This window comes from Eleutherodactylus coqui, chromosome 6 (assembly GCF_035609145.1).
Source record: "Eleutherodactylus coqui strain aEleCoq1 chromosome 6, aEleCoq1.hap1, whole genome shotgun sequence".
Classification (NCBI taxonomy): domain Eukaryota; kingdom Metazoa; phylum Chordata; class Amphibia; order Anura; family Eleutherodactylidae; genus Eleutherodactylus; species Eleutherodactylus coqui.
Window position 1 is genome coordinate 190,403,373 of NC_089842.1, and position 19,269 is coordinate 190,422,641.

Consider the following 19,269-nt stretch of genomic DNA (forward strand, 5'->3'; position numbering starts at 1 on the left):
CGAGTGCTCCGAGCGGGGTGTGAACACAGCTGGAGCTCTGTGTTCTTCATACCCCAGCTGTTCAGAGTGCTCAGCTGGTATACAGCTGTGTGCTCCATGCAGAGTATAAAGAACACAGCTGGACCGCTGTGTTCTTCATACCCCGGCTGTGTTCAGGGAGCGGGATACAGCTGAAACAATAGTGTTAGCTATATCCCTGAAAGACAATGATCAGAGACTGCTTAACGAAAGCTGTGTGATGTCAGTGCAGTTACACACAACGATTATCGCTTAAAAGATGGCCTTTTGGCGAATTTTGAGCGATAATCATTGTGTCTAAATGGGCCTTTATATATATGCAGCTTTTCATCATCTGGACTTGAATAGAAATATTTTTTATTTACAAATGTAGTTCTTAGAAATGGTGAGAAATTGAACAAAGCATATTAGAAAACTGCATAATTTCCCGTATACACTAATTCCTTAAATAAAGACTGTATTTACATGAGACTAGAATAACCCATGTAAGAAATCATTTAACAGTCTTTCTGTTCTAGTCCAAATAAGGGATGAACACTTTTTCTTCAGCCCTTTCTTGTGGGGTACCTACTAATCAGGAATAAATCCAAATTGCGTGACTTGAGATAATGTGGCTGACTCACCAACTTCCAGGAAATGCTCTAAAAATAAGTTTTGGTCCTCTCTCTGGCATGTCGATATCCACTATAAGATCGCACTGGCTTATACATACTGTATCTGTGCCCAGTGAAATCTCTCACCAGACAGCTTGTAGAAATATGTTCTCTCTAGGTTGACAGAGCATAAACATTCTTTCATACACAGATACAGGAAAACCAATGGGGAAAAACACAGATTGTTTAGATAAGGTAAAAGTATATTCCAAATTGTCATTTTTACATTTATGTACCATCATGACTGAAAGTCTGTTATCTCCTATCCAATGGATAAGTATCTGATTGGTGGGAGTCCAGCCGTTGGTTTTCCCACTGATCACAAGAATGGGGAGTCCCTAATGAATGGAGTGGAGAGCATACACACGCTTACTGTTCCATTCCTTCAGGGACACCGGGGGACCCTTTCCGGTGATCGGTTGGAATTCCAGCAGTCAACCCCCTTCCTTCCTCAACGTTCAGATATTTATCCTGTGGATAGGGTGTAATATTAATAATCATCTTTATTAATATAGCGCATATTGCACAGCATTTTACATCACTTGATAATATGGGTTTTGTCCCTATCAGAGTTCAAAATTTAAAATTTCCCTATTAGCATGGTTTTGGAGTGTAGGAAAAACCAAAATACCCAGAGGAAATCCATGCAAACGAGAAGAACATGTAAACTCCAAGTGGATATACTTGGTCAGATTTCAACCTACGACCCCAGTGTCACAAGGCAGCAATTCTAACCACTAAGCCACCATGCTGATAAGTTATTTTTTTTAGGACAATGCCTTTAAATAGAAGAAGCCAGCTTGGTAATCAGCTGTAATTGCCATACATTTTGGCTATTGTGGGGAAGATGTTTAATACATTGATGGTCTAGACCTGCCAGGGCGAGAGCTGCTTTATATAACATAAGGCCCATTTTGACACAACAATTATTGCTCAAAATTCGCTCAGAAGCCGAATGTGCAGACGACCTGTGCGGCACGAGCACGCTGGAGCGGCCCCTTCAACGGGACAGAAGAGGCAGACTGCGCAAGCACATCTAATCCAGCCAGGAGAAGGATTCGGTTGGCACCATGGAGACGGGGACGCCAACACAGGGGGGTAAGTATATAACTTCTGTATGGCCAATATTTAATGCACGATGTATATTACAAAGTGCATGTATATGGCCATACAGAAGTGTTTACCTTTACTTCATTTTGTGGGACAACCCCTTTAAGCAGTCACTGATCATTGTCTTTCAGCATGCTAAAAGATCAGTGATCTGTTATCAAGAATTAACAGCAGGATACAGCTGATACTATTGTTTCAGCTTGATCCCGCTCCCTGAACACAGCCGGGGTATGAAGAACAGAGCGGTCCAGCTGTGTTCTTCATACCCCGCTAGGAGCGCTCGGCTGTTATAATAGCAGAGTGCTCCAAGCAGAGAACAGCTGGATTCAGAAGACAAGTGGCCTCGGCGTGCAAGGTGATCGCTCAACGTTTGAACGATCACCTTGCACTGTAAATACACAACTATTATCGCTCAAAATACATCTTTTGAGCAAATTGTTGTCTAAATAGGCCTATAGTAACTCTTCCTTCAGGCACATATAAAGCCATTCCAGGAAAAAAATACAGATAAACTTAATTTACATAGCATCAACTTATTCCACAGCACTATATAAATCAGAGGCTACACGTGCAAACAAAATAAGACAATACATAGTAACAAACTAAATAACTATTCAAACGAGGTGTGAGAAATTAGAATCTATGAAGGAAATGGTGTGATACAAGAAGTAAAAAGTACTTGATCAAGTACTTCTACAATGTTCTGACCATCTTTTATAGAAACCAGGTAGTACACATAAAGCTGCATTGAGACTGTCACCAGCCAGTATCTGTGCATGCACGCGTATGAAGTGCATTAGGATGCATGGGGATATATTTGATTGAAGGATTTTGGTTCAGAGGAATTAATTTGGGGAGTCGGAGTAAACAGAGGAGAGTTAGATTAGAGAGGGTAAATGTAGAAGAGGTAGATTATAGAATGTGGTAGATCTGCTGAAGGGTGCGTTCACACGAGCACATAAACGGCGCGTTTTTGCGCCCAATCGTATATACGTGACCATCTGAGGCGTTGGTTTCGAATGTATTCGTTCGCACGGGCGATTTTACGGCGCGTAAAAACGGCAACCCGAAAAAAACCGGAACATACGCGACCGAAATACGCGCTGAAAAGATAGTTTGCAAAGTAGGAACAAACGATAATATGCTTTCTAGCTCTAGTCATGATCGCCGAAAAACGTTCTTTCCGGCGATTATACGCTGAGCACGTGCGAACGTAAATACGCCTACGCTTGTGTGAATGCACCCTTAAAGTGTTTTTAGAGCACACTTTATACTGTGGATATATAGAATTGACCTGATTGTATGGGGTAACACATTCCAGACAACTGATGCAACTTGAGAAATGTCTTGGAGATGCAAGTGGAAATTTCAACTTCACACAGGTGAGCACGATATCATGCCATGATTCATGGCCCGATTTCCTGCTCGCCATCATGTAAATTCCCCGTGGACGTGGTGTTTTTGTTTGTCAAAACTGCCTTGTATCATATCGGGGAAGAAGCCACGGCAGAGCCTCACTGAATTTCTCCCATTGTTTTCAATTAGAAAACCTTGCATTGCGTGCACATAGCACGTGGTGCGATGCTGCTGCAGGCCCCATTGATAAACAATGGGTGCTGCAATGAGAGAGCACGCACAAGATAGGATATGCTGTAATTTGTTTCACGTATCGTGGTATGATGATGCGGGAAAACTTCAGTAATGCGTATGACCTCATTCAAAAGAATAGGATTCATATCTGTGTGATGTTTTTGCCTGTGTGAAGGCAGCCTTGGATTATTGTCCGAATAGACCACAGTTAGGGTGGTAGATGAGGGAGCATATCTATGGAGGTGGAGCAACCTTATGAGGGAGAATAATGTTTACATTTTATTCTATAATGAATGGGCAACCGGTGCAGTGACCGGCGCGGGGTGGAGGCATCGGTGCAGTGACCGGCGCGGGGTGGAGGCATCGGTGCAGTGACCGGCGCGGGGTGGAGGCATCGGCGCAGTGACCGGCGCGGGGTGGAGGCATCGGCGCAGTGACCGGCGCGGGGTGGAGGCCTCGGCGCAGTGACCGGCGCGGGGTGGAGGCATCGGCGCAGTGACCGGCGCGGTGTGGAGGCATCGGCGCAGTGACCGGCGCGGGGTGGAGGCATCGGCGCAGTGACCGGCGCGGGGTGGAGGCATCGGTGCAGTGACCGGCGCTGGTGGAGTCTTGATAAAAAGGTTAACTTGGCTGCTGCATTCAGGATGGGATTTGAGAGGGAAGAGTTTAGTGAGGGGAAGACATAATAGTAATGAGTTTTAGTAGAACAGATGAGAATGGATCAGAGTAAATAATAAGATATTAAAATAAGCCCCTACATTCCCACTATCGTCAGTTGAAGGTTACTAGAATTTTATCATTTAACTGTCTTTCACGCGGGATGGTCTTCTTGGGGGAAAAAAAAAGAAGTGTAAAAATTAAAATTATAGACCCTTTAAAAAATGGTGAGAGCATGAGACCAAATGGTTAGGATCACACATGGAATATGGTGTACAGTTCTGGCCATCTATGTCTGGAGGTAAGGTGTCAATATTGGTAGATACAGGAATTCTTTACTGCAAGAGCAGTGACACTATGGGACTCTCTGCCACACAATGTTGTGATGTCTAATTTGCTGAAAGAATTTAAGACCTTCCTCACACTTTTTTTTCAGCATTTCAAAACACTTGAAATGTGTAACTTTTTATTTACAAGTATTTTAAATGTTTTGTACAAGTATTTTTAAAAGAGATTTTTATATTTTTACATTTACAGTTTTAATAGTGTATTTTTGAAGTTCTATAGAGAAGCTATGTTGAGGGGGTGAGGAGAAATCCATCAACCAAAAAATGCAACAAAAAATGTCAAAAATTAAAAGCTTTTTAAAATCTTGAGTATTTTACTTTAGTTTATAAACACTATGGCCAGATGTTACTTTTAGGTCTAAATATACTGTAATGAACACCACCAGTGAAAACCTCACATAAAAAGCATTAAGGCCCCCTGCCCACAGGCGTTGCGGTATCCCACGGCGGATCTCCGCAGCGGGTGCCGCCGCCGGGAGCAGGAGCCGGCAGACGAATCTCCGCCGGCCAGCCTATCTGACAGATAGGCTGACCGTGGAGAATCGGGGCAATTCGTAGCATGCTGTGAATTGCCGGCCGTGAGCGCAGAATCCCAATGATTCTATGGAGAGCTTCAGAAGGCTTGATTCCGCCGGCGAAATCATGTCCATGGACAGGCACCCTAAAACTCTGTACTGGATGACTTGAAAGATGCATGGAGTGCTTTAAAAAATTAAAATGGACAAATTACCGAGTCCCCATGGCAAACACCTTCGGGTTCTAAGGGAATTAAGTAATGTGATAGACTGTTGTTTCTTATATGTAAGGACTCTATAGTGACTGGTCTTGTCTAATGGATTGGCGCTTAGCAAATATGATGCCGATATTCAAAAAGAGTCAAAAAGTGAAGGGTAAGTCTTACTTCCATTGTAGAGAAAATGTTTGAAGGGTTTCTAAGATGCTACACCAATGTAGAAGGGGGTTCTTTACTGTAAGAGCAGTGAAACTGTGGAACTCTCTGTCTGAGGGCGTGGTGATGGCAAAGAGTACAAGAGGGGTCCGGACACCTTAAGTGTAACAATCTTATATGCTATGGTCACTGATTCCTTCAGAAAGACCATTATCATTGCCAGATTTGGAGTCGGGAAGGAATTTTTTCCTCTAAAATGAGGAAAATTGGCTTCTGCCTCATGTGATTTTTTTTGTCCTTCCTCTGGATCAACATTGGGGGGTTAATAGGGTGAACAGGATGGACATATGTCTTTTTATCAGCCTTACACACTGTTACTATGTAATGTATTATAATATTTGTACTAGATGCTGCAGATGGGTCATTGACCCGGGGATTTATTCTGATTGCTGTATTTGGAGTAAGGAAGTATTTTCCTCCACTAACCTGAGGCAATGGGCAACTACCGAATAATAATGGATTCATTTTATTTTTCTCCGGACAAACTCTATGGCTATATCTATATGTTGAACTGGATGGACTTTTGTGTGTTTAACACTATAATACTACCGTATGTACTGTGTAGTTAAAAGTACACGTTATAAAATACGTACACCATACAGACATAATTTTTTATTTCAGGTTTGATTTAGCTTAGAATTTCCCTCTGTATTTTATCATAGTGCTGTCCATGAGGCCGATACCTGAATAACTAATATGCTCTCCATTGCTCTACAACTAGAGATGAATGAGCACGCTCATTTAAGGCTGCTACTCGATCGAGTTGCAGTCTTATCGAGTAACGGTGTACTCGTCCGAGCAGCATGGGGGGGGGGGAGCAGTGGGAGAGATCTCTCTCTTTACCCCCTGCATGCTGCTCTGCCGAGTAAACCCGTTACTCGATAAGACTGCTAGTCGGTCGAGTAGCAGCCTTAAACAAGCATGCTCGCTCGTCTCTATCTACAACGCATTACACAAAACCATTTTGTATAATCCCATGTATTACTGTCCATCATATATCCTCATATCATATGTACGTTTGAGAAGAGTGAAGTCTTTAAGGCCGCTCTCACACAGGCATCTTGTACAGCGTTTAATACAGTGTTTGAAACGCCGCACTCAACTCTATAAAGGGCCTCTATTGATATATTTTAGTGTGTTTCAGCGATTTTTTATTTTTTTTTTAACACCTCACATTGCAATGATGGAGTGTGTGAAAAACGCTGTTGAACGCGTTTGAAAACACTGTTCGAAAACACTGGAAAACGCTATGTGTTTGCAGATGTCTGTGTGAGAGCAGCCTAAACCTAGTACATTTTAACAATGAAAATTATATATTAAAGTAAGTTTTTACTTTAAAAAAAAGTTCTTCTGTCATCACCGCAGCAGCCGTGCTGTTAGTTTTATCATATTTCATCTAGTCAAAATAATTGCAATGCATCTTCCATTCACGTTAAATCATGGGTGTTACTAGACTTGTACACTACAAATTTTGACTCCTCCTGTAGGGCAGTTTTGATGTTGAGGGTCATCATGATTCTTGGAATACACTGGTGGTTAGAAGAAGACCCCACAGGCAGGCTACCATCATCGTCTGACTGTATTACAACCTCCAGTAAATGAAGTCCCTTTCACTCCATGCATGTTTCCAGATAACAGACTTTCATGATGTTACTCACCGCTCTTCAGTTTGCACACCTGCTTTGAGTGCTGCCACCAACATTTTTTCGGTGTTGGCAGATGTCCTAGCCTCTCAGGCCCATTAGGGTGACTCTTATGACATGTCTTCTTTACATCTTTGCTCAGAAGCCACTGGATTGGCATGTGTTAACCCCTAAAGGACCAAGCTGTTTTGTACCTTAAGGCCTTAGTCACACGGGCGTTTTTTCACGCGATTTGCGCATCGCATGACAGATGCGCATGCGCAAATCGCGTGACCGGCGCCGAAAAATCGGCCCAAAAATCGCCCGAAAATCTGCTCCTAGCCGCGTTTCATTAGAAACGGGCCGGAGCTGTCCAGCGCATTGCATTCAATGGAGACGGCAATACAGCGGCTCCATTGAATGCAAGCGCTGCGGGCGAGTGTGGGATGAATTGTCGGGAAGGGGTTAAATATATAACCCCTTTCCTGCAATGCATCCTGAAAAGTGAAAAAATAAAAAAAATGTATGTACTTACCTGCTCCCGGCAGCTGGAGATCCCGGCGGCCGGCCTGCAGTGGGTGTGAAGGGGGTGTGACTCAGGCTTGCCCCTGATTGGCTCAGCGCTGAGCCAATCAGAAGCAAGTCTCAGTCACACCCATTCATGAATTCATGAATGGGTGTGACTGAGATCAGCCTCTGATTGGCTCAGGCTGAGCCAATCAGGGGCAAGCCTGAGTCACACCCCCTTCACACCCACTGCAGGCCGGCCGCCGGGATCTCCAGCTGCCGGGAGCAGGTAAGTACATACATTTTTTTTATTTTTTCACTTTTCAGGATGCATTGCAGGAAAGGGGTTATATATTTAACCCCTTCCCGACAATTAACCCCGCGCACGCCGGCAGCCCATTGCTTTCAATGGAGCGGCTGTATTGCCGCTCCATTGAATTCAATGGGCAAACATCGTTCTTCTCTGCCACAGCTGTTCCAGCTGTGGCAGAGAAGAATGATTTATCTTCTATATGTTCTCATTGGGGTCGGCGCTGCTGCCGCCGGCCCCATTGAGCGCATATAGAGAAGAGAACAGGAATCGCAGATCGCAGATAGGTGCGATCTGCGATTTCTGTTCTCTAATTTATCGGACGAGCGCATAAAAAGCGCTCATGTGTCCGATACCATTGCAAAGCAATGGTTTTAAAAAATCGCCGGACGCATGCGCATGCGCAAATCGCGGCAATAAACGCCCGTGTGACTGAGCCCTAAAGGGGTTGTCCCGTGCCAAAACATAAATTTTTTTTTTTTGCACAGACCCCCAGTTAATCCACAGTAATACCGCATCCATGTGTTATTTAAAAAAAAAATTCTCTTACCTGGATCCCCGTTCTGCAACTTTGAAGATTCTTCTTTCCAAGATGGCGCCGCTGGTCTCCCACGGTGCACCGTGTGTCTTCTCCCATGGTGCACCGTGGATTGTCTTTTGCAGTCTGCGTTCCACTGCCGATTCCAGACACCCCATTTGCTGATCGGCACCACGTGACGGAGGCGGAGCTACGCGATGACGCAGAGAAGAGGGAGGAGCCAGGACGCAGCTCATGAGCCCGGACCGTCCAGAAGAGGAATCGTCTCTGCGCAAGCGCGACTGATCCTGCGACCAGAGGAGAAGTTTGGTGGGCGCCATGGAAACGTGGACGCCAGCACAGGGGGGGGGACCCCCTGTAGGTAAGTAAATAACTTCTGTATGGCCTATATTTAATGCACGATGTATATTACAAAGTGCATTAATATGGCCATACAGAAGTGTTTAACCCCACTTGCTTTCGCGGGACAACCCCTTTAAGGACCAGACACTTTTTAGAGTTTTTACCCATGTGGTACTTTTACTGCCCTATTTTGTTTCCTTTAGCTACCTTTTAGTTTTATTGGGGGTAAAATGCTAAAAACAAATGATTTTTTTTTAGAGATGAGCGAACGTACTCGTCCGAGCTTGATGCTCGTTTGAGTATTAGTGTGTTCGAGATGCTCGTTCCTCGAGGCGAGTACCACGCGATGTTCGAGTTACTTTCACTTTCATCTCTGAGACGTTAGCGCGCTTTTCTGGCCAATAGAAAGACAGGGAAGGCATTACAACTTCCCCCTGCGACGTTCAAGCCCTATACCACCCCCCTGCAGTGAGTGGCTGGCGAGATCAGGTGTCACCCGAGTATATAAATCGGCCCCTCCCGTGGCTCGCCACAGATGCATTCTGACAGAGATCAGGGACAGTGCTGCTGGTGCCGGAGCTGCTATAGGGAGAGCGTTAGGAGTTATTTTAGGCTTCAAGAACCCCAACGGTCCTTCTTAAAGCCACATCTAACCGTGTGCAGTAGTGTGGAGGCTGCTTTTTGCAGTGTTGCAGTTTTGTTTTTTTTTTTTGTATATCGGCCGTGCAGAGCATTGCGTCCTGCAGTAATTTTACATTGTCCAGGGCCAGTAGTGGTGAGGCAGGGACAGGAGACATATTTAGTGTATATAGGCAGTGGGCCTTTCCAAAAACATTTGGGGAAAAAAATCTATTTGGGCTGCCTGTGACCGTCCTCAGTGTACTGGGTCACTGCTGGGGGTAGTTGTCCTAATTCATAAGCAGCCAGCTAAGTGTTACAGCAGGCTTGCGCAAAATTCTTTCCTGCCTCTGGGTTGCCTCTTACATCACCGCTGTATTCCTGTCCACATGTGTACTGGGTCTCTGCTGGGGGTAGTTGTCCTAATTCATACGCAGCCAGCTAAGTGTTACAGCAGGCTTGCGCAAAATTCTTTCCTGCCTCTGCTGTGCGTTCCGTATGCGAAGTCAGCCTCCAACCACAGGCCAATAAGCGGCACATTTAATTACAGCGTTCTGTTTCTGCACTACTGGTAATACAGCATGCTGAGGGGTAGGGGTAGACAGGGCCAGACCGAATAATCCACCAACTGTTTCCCACAGCGCCCCCTCGTGCCATGCCACCCTGCAGAGGCCAAGGTGCTCTAAGGTGTGGCAGTTTTTCACAGAGACGCCTGACGACCGACGAACAGTGGTGTGCAACCTTTGTCGCGCCAAGATCAGCTGGGGAGCCACCACCACCAGTATGCGCAGGCATATGATGGCCAAGCACCCCACAAGGTGGGACGAAGGCCGTTCACCGCCTCCGGTTTGCACCACTGCCTCTCGCCCTGTGCCCCAACCTGCCACTGAGATCCAACTCACCTCTGAGGACACAGGCACGAGTGCCTACCGGCCTGCACCCACACCCTCACATCTGCTGTCCTCGGCCCCATCCAGCAATGTCTCTCAGCGCAGCGTCCAGACGTCGCTAGCGCAACTGTTTGAGCGCAAGTACGCCGCCACACACCCGCACGCTCAAGCGTTAAACGTACACATAGCCAAATTGATCAGCCTGGAGATGCTGCCGTATAGGCTTGTGGAAACGGAGGCTTTCAAAAGCATCATGGCGGCGGCGGCCCAGCGCTACTCGGTTCCCAGGCGCCACTACTTTTCCCGATGTGCCGTCCCAGCCTTGCACAACCACGTCTCCCGCAACATTGTACGCGCCCTCACCAACGCGGTTACTGCCAAGGTCCACTTAACAACGGACACGTGGACAAGCACAGGCGGGCAGGGCCACTATATCTCCCTGACGGCACATTGGGTGAATTTAGTGGAGGCTGGGACAGAGTCAGAGCCTGGGACCGCTCACGTCCTACCCACCCCCAGAATTGCGGGCCCCAGCTCGGTACTGGTATCTGCGGCGGTGTATGCTTCCTCCACTAAACCACCCTCCTCCTCCTCCAACGCAACCACTGTCTCGCAATCAAGATGTGTCAGCAGCAGCAGCACGTTGCCAGCAGTCGGTGTCGCGCGGCATGGCAGCACAGCGGTGGGCAAGCGTCAGCAGGCCGTGCTGAAACTACTCAGCTTAGGAGAGAAGAGGCACATGGCCCACGAACTGCTGCAGGGTCTGACAGAGCAGACCGACCGCTGGCTTGCGCCGCTGAGCCTCCAACCGGGCATGGTCGTGTGTGACAACGGCCGTAACCTGGTGGCGGCTCTGCAGCTCGGCAGCCTCACGCACGTGCCATGCCTGGCCCATGTCTTTAATTTGGTGGTTCAGCACTTTCTGAAAAGCTACCCACACTTGTCATACCTGCTCGGAAAGGTGCGCCGGGTCAGCGCACATTTCCGCAACTCCAAGACGGACGCTGCCACCCTGCGGACCCTGCAACATCGGTTTAATCTGCCAGTGCACCGACTGCTGTGCGACGTGCCCACACAGTGGAACTCATGTTGGCCAGACTCTATGAGCAGCGTAGAGCTATAGTGGAATACCAACTCCAACATGGGCGGCGCAGTGGGAGTCAGCCTCCTCAATTCTTTACAGAAGAGTGGGCCTGGTTGGCAGCCATCTGCCAGGTCCTTTGAAAGTTTGAGGAGTCTACCCAGATGGTGAGCGGGGATGCTGCAATCATTAGCGTCACCATTCCTCTGCTATGCCTCTTGAGAAGTTCCCTGCAAAGCAGAAAGGCAGACGCTTTGCGCTTGGAAACGGAGGCGGGGGAAAACAGTATGTCGCTGGATAGTCAGAGCACCCTCATGTCTATATCTCAGCGCGTTGAGGAGGGGGAGGAGCATGAGGAGGAGGGGGAAGAGACAGCTTGGCCCACTGCTGACGGTACCCATGCTGCTTGCCTGTCATCCTTTCAGCGTGTATGGCCGGAGGAGGAGGAGGATCCTGAAAGTGATCTTCCTAGTGAGGACAGCCATGTGTTGCGTACAGGTACCCTGGCACACATGGCTGAGTTCATGTTAGGATGCCTTTCTCGAGACCCTCGCGTTACACGCATTCTGGCCACTACGGATTACTGGGTGTACACACTGCTCGACCCACGGTATAAGGAGAACCTTTCCACTCTCATACCCGAAGAGGAAAGGGGTTCGAGAGTGATGCTATACCATAGGACCCTGGCGGACAAACTGATGGTAACATTCCCATCCGACAGCGCTAGTGGCAGAAGGTGCAGTTCCGAGGGCCAGGTAGTAGGGGAGGCGCAGAGATCAGGCAGCATGTACAGCGCAGGCAGGGGAACATTCTCCAAGGCCTTTGCCAGCTTTATGGCTCCCCAGCAAGACTGTGTCACCGCTCCCCAGTCAAGGCTGAGTTGGTGGGAGCACTGTAAAAGGATGGTGAGGGAGTACGTAGCCGATCGCACGACCGTCCTCGGTGACGCCTCTGCCCCCTACAACTACTGGGTGTCGAAGCTGGATACGTGGCCTGAACTCGCGCTGTATGCCCTGGAGGTGCTTGCTTGTCCTGCGGCTAGCGTTTTGTCAGAGAGGGTGTTTAGTGCGTCTGGGGGAATCATCACGGATAAGCGTACCCACCTGTCAACCGACAGTGCCGACAGGCTTACACTCATCAAGATGAACAAAGCCTGGATTTCCCCAGACTTCTCTTCTCCACCAGCGGACAGCAGCGATACCTAAGCAATACATAGGCTGCACCCGCGGATGGAAGCATCGTTCTCTCTCACCATCAAAAACGGGGACCTTTTTTAACCAAAGCGATTAATGGGTTTCACCTGCCCTCTTGGTTGGGCATGGCCAATTTTTCTGAGGTACATTAGTACTGTTGGTACACCAATTTTTTGGAGCCCTCGCCTACAGTGTAATCCAATTAATTTTTTGCCCACCTGCATTAAAGCTGACGTTACATCAGCTGTGATGGGCAATGTAATGGGATATATTTATGTACCGCCGGTGGCTTCCTGGCACCCACCCATGCTGTGGGTCCACAGGGAGTTGTAACTGCATGTGTCTACATCTAAAGAACCCCAGTCTGACTGGGGCATGCAGTGTGGGCCGAAGCCCACCTGCATTAAACATGACATTACCTCAGCTGTGATGGGCAATGCAATGGGATATATTTATGTACCGCCGGTTGGTTCCTGGCACCCACCCATGCTGTCGGTCCACACGGAGTTGTAACTCCATGTGTACACTTCTAAAGAACCCCAGTCTGACTGGGGCATGCAGTGTGGGCCGAAGACCACCTGCATTTAATCGGACGTTACCTCAGCTGTGATGGGCACTGAAATGGGATACATTTATGTGCAGCTGGTGGGTTCCAGGGAGCCACCCATGCTGTGGGTGCACACGGAATTCCCATTGCGGCGTTGTACCTGCCTGTGACTATTTATAAAAAACCGCGGTCTGACTGGGGCATGCAGACACCTTGACAGAATGAATAGTGTGTGGCACATAGGTACCCCATTGCTATGCCCACGTGTGCAGCTCCTGATGGTGGTGGCACAGGATTATATTTCTCATTGCCTCTGTACAGCATTGTGGGCTATCGCCCCGCCCCTTTTAAAGAGGGTCGCTGCCTAGCTGTGCCAACCCTCTGCAGTGTGTGCCTGCGGTTCCTCCTCATGGCAGACGCACTTATAAATAGACATGAGGGTGGTGTGGAATGAGTGCAGCTGAAGGCTGCGCAGGGACACTTTGGTGTGCGCTGTGGACACTGCGTCGTGCGGGGGGGTTGGGCAGCATGTAACCCAGGAGAAGTGGCAGCGGAGTGTCATGCAGGCAGTGATTGTGCTTTGTTGGAGGTAGTGTGGTGCTTAGCTAAGGTATGCATTGCTAATGAGGGCTTTTCAGAAGTAAAAGTTGTTGGGAGGGGGGGGCCCACTCTTGCCGCTATTGTGGCTTAATAGTGGGACCTGGGAACTTGAGATGCAGCCCAACATGTAGCCCCTCGCCTGCCCTATCCGTTGCTGTGTCGTTCCCATCACTTTCTTGAATTGCCCCAATTTTCACAAATGGAAACCTTAGCGAGCATCGGCGATATAGAAAAATGCTCGAGTCGCCCATTGACTTCAATGGGGTTCGTTACTCGAAACGAACCCTCGAGCATCGTGAAAATTTTGTCCCGAGTAACGAGATCGCTCATCTCTATTCTTTTAAAAAAAATTTTAAATTTAGTATATTTATGCTATAATAAAGTATGGGAATGGGTTCCTCCATTTGTTTCGGATGTTTTGATATATAGTATGTATGGGTTTGGTTTACAGGGCGCATACGGCGACTGTTTTGGTTATTTTCTTTCTTATGTTTATATTGTTTAATTCTGTAATATTGTTTTATATGTGTATGTAATCATGTTTTTTTACTATCTATGTCCCCAATGACATCATATAAGACCTCTGGGGGACAGTCACATGTTTTTTATTTTTTTATTTGACTCTTTCCCACTGTAGCTGGGGCATCCATAGGAGCCCCACTTACAGGGGAAAACAACCCCTGTAGCGACATTAGTCACTGTCAGAGCAGGCCAGGGTCTAGTATGACCCTCCAGCTCTGTTGTAGCAGGGAACCCCAGCGGTCACGTGACCCCCGGGCTCCCGTAGTGAAAGTTACACTGTACTTTCACTTTCTAGTACACAGTGCTCGTTGAGCTCTGTGTACTTAAGGAAGGAAAAGACAGGAAGGGTTAAAAACCCCTCCTGCCTTCTCCTCTGGGTTATTAGCTGTTACTAACAGCTGATAACTCGTCCTGCCTCTAATTGATTGCAGGGCAGGAGGCTTAAAGGGGTTGTCCCGCGCCGAAACGGGTTTTTTTTTTTTCAACAGCCCCCCCGTTCGGCGCGAGACAAACCCGATGCAGGGACTTAAAAAAAAAACCGCACAGCGCTTACCTTAATCCCCGCGCTCCGGCGACTTCTTACTTACCGGTTGAAGATGGCCGCCGGGATCTTCTCCCTCGGTGGACCGCAGGGCTTCTGTGCGGTCCATTGCCGATTCCAGCCTCCTGATTGGCTGGAATCGGCACGTGACGAGGCGGAGCTACACGGAGCTGATCTCCGGCACGAGCGGCCCCATTGAGAAAAGAAGAAGACCGGGACTGCGCAAGCGCGTCTAATCCGGCGATTAGACGCTGAAAATTAGACGGCTCCATGGAAACGAGGACGCTAGCAACGGAGCAGGTAAGTGAAAAACTTCTGATAACTTCTGTATGGCTCATAATTAATGCACAATGTATATTACAAAGTGCATTAATATGGCCATACAGAAGTGTATAGACCCACTTGCTTTCGCGGGACAACCCCTTTAAAGTGCCAATGTAATTTTACTATCAGCGGTGCTTTAAGCCCAGGACCAGGCACCGTATATTTACCGTGCCTGGTTCTTAATGGGTTAAAGAACCAAAAATTTTGGGAGGATTTATGAAACCAAAATTGGTGTATGAAAAGTCATACATTTTGGTGCAAGCAGAGCTTGCAAAAATTTTTGAATACCACGCTTCATAAAGTCTCCTCTTTGTTTGTACCAAAGCCAACTATGTCTTTGTAAATGTTCATTTTTCCAATTTCCACCAAACATGCTCCAAAAATTCAGGTAAGAATTGTCTATATCTGTAATTCTCATTTCCTCAGTTTTAGTCAGAACAATGCAGTCTACAATTATGAGCTTTTATTTTGGGTGTAACTGAATATGATAGATTTTGGACTGTTCCAAAGGAAATCTAGTTACATTTATTGAGCCTTAAAAGTCTTTATGCTTTGGGCTATCCCTTTTTGTTAGAAGGGTCCACAGTGATCAGCTGTAATCTGCAGGGGAAGATGATGGTAATTATTTAATGCCCCAAAAGCACCATATTACATTTAATTTGCGCCCTCAAGATAAACATAAGATAAACACACGATAAAAAGCACAATGTATCTAAAGGAGCTTTTTGGCCCCTCTAAGCACTAGGCCCTGGGTACATCTGCTGCCCCTGCAGTCTTGATAATAAGCACCCTGCTGCCCATGTGTTATAGATATATTAGGTCCTCTATACCAGTGTTTCCCCCACTCAAGTCCTCAGGGACCCCCAACAGGTCATGTTTTCTTGATTTCCTATGTATTATACAGGTGATGTAATTATGGTCGGTGCCTTAGAAATTGCCACCATTGTTCTCTCTATGAGATATCATCCTCAAATCATGACCTATTGGGGGTACTTGAAGACTGAATTAGGAAACGCAGCTCCAAACTTTGAGACTATTTTTGGAACCTTTCATACAGACAGAATTTTGGCCACAGGACACACCGCAACTTGCAAAAAACTGAAAATGGCTTAAATCTGATGCAATTCCACATTAAAATCTGTATGTAGCTGTGCAGATTTCCGCAGCTCCAGCTGTGTGTTGCGGTGCATGGTGATTGCTGAAGCCAAATTGTGGCCCCTTTGTAGCTGCTCTCTTCTATTAACGCTGTATCCACACAGGACAGCTAAAAGTGCAAAAAAAACTGCACTCAAAAAAACGCAGTTTTCAATGAAAACCGCCCCAGTATCAAAAACCTCAACTACTTTGAGTGTGGATGTTACTACACTTCAACTGTTCCATGGGAATACAGCCTAAATCCAGAATAACCAATTGCAGCTCTGATTTATCTCCAAACATCCGTTTTTCTAGCATTCGGCATCCTTTAATCAAATACTTGCCGGTAAAGCATGACTTACCCTTGGACTGCCAGACCTAACCGTCAGCGCCGACCAGCCCTGCCCGTCTGTGTAACTGCGGCCTTCGTCTTCTCTACACAGGACTCCTCTTTCTACCTGGATTCCCAGTCTCTAGTGAGAGCCTTGCAGAATCTGCCTCTTCACCTGCACCTGAATGTGGAAGCCGGTCTTGTTCAGGTAATTCCTACTCTATATTCCCTATTCTAAGCAAAGATAACAAGATATTCATCAATGTGCAAATCATCTCGGAGATTAGATTACGCTAGATCTAATTCGTTCTATAATAATTCCTGAGCTACCAGCAGCCCCCAGACACTTAATTGAAGAAAATGCAGTGTTATTTGATTTTAATAAAAGCATTTTTATTAACACATCTTATGTGAAGCCGCAGGCTGTGTGATAGATGATGTGTTATCTTCCAATCTTACAATTATATTACAGCCACTTTCATCCCACTTGATTTTCAGCATGTTATTTCCATGTCATTGTCATTTGAATATCTTGGCATGCTCACTGGCCTACAATACAACGATCCAACAACCAGCAGATTGGCAAAAAATGCTCCAATCTTTACTAATCCATACTAAAAGCACAACTGGAAATAACAGGACATTCTGAGGCGTTTCGAATGCTTAAAGGGGTTGTCTCGCGAAACCAAGTGGGGTTATACACTTCTGTATGGCCATATTAATGCACTTTGTAATATACATCGTGCATTAATTATGAGCCATACAGAAGTTATTCACTTACCTGCTCCGTTGCTAGCGTCCACGTCTCCATGGTGCCGTCTAATTTCGCTGGCTTCTTGCTTTTTTAGACGCGCTTGCGCTGTGCGGTCTTCTGGCTGGTGAATGGGGCCGCTCGTGCCGGAGAGCTGGTCACCGCATCGTTATCGTAGCTCCACCCTGTCACGTGTGCCGATTCCAGCCAATCAGGAGGCTGGAATCGGCAATGGAATGCACAGAGCCCATGGTGCACCATGGGAGAAGACCCGCGGTGCACCATGGGAGAAAACCGCAGTGCATCCCTGGGAAAGGACCGGTGGCCATCTTAGGGAGAAGATTTTTTAAACTCCTTATTTCGGCGGATCGGTGAGTAGCAAGCGGTTTAAAAACCGCTTTAATTTGCTATTTTATGCCAGGGGGTGACAGGGGGAATGGGGTAATGTTAAATTTTGATGCTTGCCGCGAGACAACCCCTTTAACATGCGTTGTTCATGGCATCAGGTGCTACAATTATAGACGCGTGTTAAGCATCTAAAACGCGTAAGTGTCCTGTCCTCTTCTATTACTTCTCTTGCTTTTAATATGGATTAATAAAGATTTTAATTTTTTTTCCCATCTCACCTGATGGCTGGATCATTGTATTATATGAACCACGGACACGTGGTCGGAGTGGGATCCTGCAAAATCTGAATAGACCTAAATAACAGCGGTGAGCTGGTCAGTCTGTATTTTTTCCTATGCAGGCAGGAGATTGAACAATACCTCTACAGCACCACCTATTAGTAGGTGGCTTTCCTACAAGTCAATGTCTGACCTTTTAAGAGGCCTTGCCAAAGCCGGGTGCTTCCTATCCAACCAATGACATCACAAGTGCAGATATGTAACTTGTCCATGTGTGGGATTATAGTCGGCTCTGGTCACATTATAGTCATGGCTTCTGTTAAACGTAGGTGCTGGGACAAGCTTCCCATGTACACGTTTAATACAGGTTGTCACTGGTACCTAACAGAGTGCCATCCATTACATATCAGATATGACATAGGCTGTAATGTCATCTGCTTAATGCACATTTGTGATGGATGCCAATCTTAGGCATTCGTTAATCGAATCCATTGCCCACACCCTATAATGGCATCAGTTTGTTAAGCTCATCACATATCCGTTAAACTGATGCCGGTGTTGGATGCCATACAGAGTATTATGTTATTTATTTAATGGCTATATTATACTACAGGATGCGCCCACATGGAAGAGCACAGTCTGCAGCACTGTTCTATATGGAAGAAAAATATATCCCCAACAGATTCGACTGAATGGAGGCCAAAAGGGCCTCTGGGTTCAACCAGATGCATTCCTTACAAACTGATCACAAACACTCAGGGTAGTGTAGTAGTTTTAAAGTTACAGAGTAATAATAGCTGTGTTCTCACTATGTAAGAGAAAAGGCTCTTTCAGATGGAAATACCCCTTTAACATATGACAGTGGCAAATATTTGTATTTGCCCTTTTTTGCAACATTTCCAAGAGATTTTCCCTCTTTTATTCCACACTAGCTGACCCGTCGCGCGTTGCTGCGAAGACAGACAGACATACATTCATTCGTTTTTATATATCTAGACTAGCTTACCCGTCGCGCGTTACTGCGAAGACAGACAGACATTCATTCGTTTTTATATATCTAGATAACAACCAATCACAGCGCAGCTTTCATGTTACCTCAGTGGTATAATATATAACAACCAATCACAGCACAGCTTTCATGTTACCTTAGCAGTATAAAATATAACAACCAATCACAGCGCAGCTTTCATGTTACCTCAGCAGTAAGAGAAATAACAACCAATCACAGCGCAAGTTTTATTCTGCCTCAGCAATATAAAAAATAGCAACCAATCACAGCGCAGCTTTCCTGTTACCTCAGTGGTATAATATATAACAACCAATCACAGCACAGCTTTCATTTTACCTCAGCATTCTCAATATCCAGCAATTGTCTTGCGAAACGTTCGGCGGTGCATCATTTTCTGGTTGAACACGCATCCCGTTGCTCGTAATGCCTTTTGCTTTCGTGCTTGAGATGGAAATCAAA

General features: G+C 46.5%; 1 protein-coding gene across 2 annotated transcripts in view; it reads left to right on the plus strand.

Moving 5' to 3' along the window:
- AVEN (apoptosis and caspase activation inhibitor) overlaps positions 1 to 19,269 on the plus strand; it is a 639,800-nt gene that overhangs the window by 595,737 nt on the left and 24,794 nt on the right. The window contains exon 4 of one of the 2 annotated variants that reach the window (XM_066608498.1): positions 16,537 to 16,632. The exons of the other annotated variant lie outside the window; for it this stretch is intronic. Coding sequence (XP_066464595.1) covers positions 16,537 to 16,632 — 96 coding nt within the window. The remainder of the gene's footprint in view (positions 1 to 16,536; positions 16,633 to 19,269) is intronic. 2 annotated transcript variants of the gene reach the window in all.